The sequence below is a fragment of the Benincasa hispida genome, chromosome 8 (genome assembly GCF_009727055.1).
Source record: "Benincasa hispida cultivar B227 chromosome 8, ASM972705v1, whole genome shotgun sequence".
NCBI lineage: Eukaryota > Viridiplantae > Streptophyta > Magnoliopsida > Cucurbitales > Cucurbitaceae > Benincasa > Benincasa hispida.
Genome location: NC_052356.1, coordinates 15,721,693 through 15,724,190, shown reverse-complemented (window position 1 = coordinate 15,724,190; position 2,498 = coordinate 15,721,693). Strand labels below are relative to the sequence as shown.

The 2,498-nt window shown below is 25.3% G+C and overlaps 1 protein-coding gene across 1 annotated transcript in view; it reads right to left on the bottom strand.

Moving 5' to 3' along the window:
* Positions 1–1,356, bottom strand: part of LOC120083516 (cation/H(+) antiporter 24) — a 5,128-nt gene extending 3,772 nt beyond the window's left edge. The window contains exon 1 of the mRNA XM_039039291.1: positions 858–1,356. Within this exon, the coding sequence (XP_038895219.1) occupies positions 858–1,181 (324 nt within the window). The 5' untranslated portion in view covers positions 1,182–1,356. The remainder of the gene's footprint in view (positions 1–857) is intronic.
* Between the last annotated feature and the right edge of the window lie 1,142 nt (positions 1,357–2,498).

Sequence of the window (2,498 nt, the reverse complement as noted above, 5' to 3'; positions counted from 1 at the left end):
TATCATTTTAATTTATGGTAAAATTACTCAAAACATGTCTGATAGATTCTGTTTTATGTTTTCAAATTCATTCCAACGAATGTGTATTTGGTTGATAGTCTAGATTTTGTTTTTTAAAATTGTTTTCAAATTCTATGATCCAAGTAGTACAAATTCTGAAAATAACTTGTATCCAAATTTTGAATTCAAAATTTTAAAATGCAAAATTATATAAAATGATAAAAACAATAACATATACTATTTATGTTTTAAACTCAATTATTTTTGTTAAATTTAAAATATATAGTATATTATATATATTATATGATGTTACAAAATAATGATTATACAAAAATTTTAACATAAAATAAGTTCAGAAATTAATTAGTAATGGTTTATATTCAACCTAATATTTAGTGAGTAACTAAATATATTTTCAATCATAATTTGAAAATTTATTTAAATTGGAATATTACTCTATATGTAATTGAATTAAAACAATAATAACGGCAAGTAAATAAAATTCAATATACCAAATGTCATTTACTAGTACTTGAAAGAAAAAATCAATTAGTTAACATTTAAGTTAGAATTAAATTTTGTGATCTAATAATTCGTAAATTTGTATCTAATAGATATTTTTAATTTTTTATAAAAAAAAATTAATTGATCTATTACTATTATTATATACAAATTTATACCGATCTTTTTAAGTTTATATGTAACGAATAATTGGGAATTTTTTTAATAAAAAATTGAATAGGCCAATTAGACAAAAATAAAAAATTCAGATTGAGAAACAAGAAAATTGAATGCAGAGGTGTTATGAAGTTTAAGAAGAAATGGATTAGAAATGAAAAGAAAGTGGTAGATCTTACGAGAATCTGGGAGACGATTTTAGGCTGCTGGAGAGGCCTGAGGAATATATGGAGAAGATGAATTAATAAAATTACGAACACAATATCCAAAAGCAAAGCCGAGAATGAATCTTCAAGAGGATTTGATCCATAGAATACTCCCGGAGTTCTTGGGTGCGACACCCGACAAGCCACCACCGCTCCAGCTCTGGCTCCGCCCGCCGTCGCCCCCCCGACGCCCCCCACCACCTGAAACTTTTTATGCATCATCCCAATTTCACCGCCGGGGAAGTTGCGCCATACATATTGCGCAAAATTACCACCCACCGGAAATACCCTTACCATACAATAATATTATTATTATTATTATTAATATATGTTTAATTACACATTCAAAGAAAAAGAAAAAAGAAAAAAGAAAAGAAAGAAATTAATAGAGAGTAGAGGAAGTGCGTTGAATGGGGATTTTTTAATTCTTATATTCCGTCGTCTTTCATGCTCAATCCACCATTTTCCCCTCTCTTCCTCTTTGTGGTTGCTGTGCTTTTTCTCAACTTCTTTTCCTTTTTTTTTTCTTTTTAAATTATAATTTTTCTCTTTATACCCTTTAAATTCGGCATAATTACAATTTTTTTAAAATAATATTAAATAAAAACTTGGTTGCTGGGTTTGTGCAGCCCAACCACTTATCCAATGAAAATTTGTTATAATTATAATTATTGTATTGCCCCTAATCATCTATACTTAAAGTTAAATCTACTTTTCCACACAAATTTAGCCCTTGTTTTTCTTTAATGAATCTTGAAAATATTCAATCGTGTTAGTTTTTGGTTGACTTAAAAAAAATGTTATCAGCCTCTATTAGAATTTATCCATTATTAGTTTCGAAAGTATGTTCACTATATATTTTCTTGTATAAAAATATTTATTATTAGTTAACTAATTTTAGTAAAAATTAAATTCAAATATGAATTTAAGATTGATTGAAAGACTAAATTGAATTTGGACAACTAGAAAATTATATGACTCAAATTACAAAAATTAAAATGGTAGTTTAATAAAGGTTAAATTACAAATATGGTCTTTATAATCTAAAGTTAGAATTTTAGTCATGCCATAGGAACTAAATTATAATAGTAAATTATAATAACTAAAAAATTAAATTTAACCAAATTATAGGGACAAAAATGAAAATTTAATCTTTAATAAAAGATTTTCAAATGATTTGATTCCGATTCTCCATTATTCAAATTTACCTAAAGCGACCTAATGATGAGCCCATATAAAACTAAACTTGGAAAGACATTAGGAAAAAAGGAAGAGGCTGAAAGAGCTAGCATTTATCTTTGTATATTCTATCAAATTAACTTATTATAATGTCACAGGTCGCAAACTATTCTTATTTATTTTTAAAAATATTTTAATTATTTTTTGGTGTTTGTGATGAGAGGGCCGGTTTGTTTCGCAAATATTGATATGGGATTTCATATAGATATTTAATATTTATGTATGTTTCACATGATTTCACTTTTCAAAACCCAAGATATTATTATTTAGAGACATATTTTAATTAATTATTAAATATAAATAAATTATTTTAGAACTTAATAAATTTAGTTAATTACATTTTACTATTGATATTTTTCTATTTTCCTTAAATTT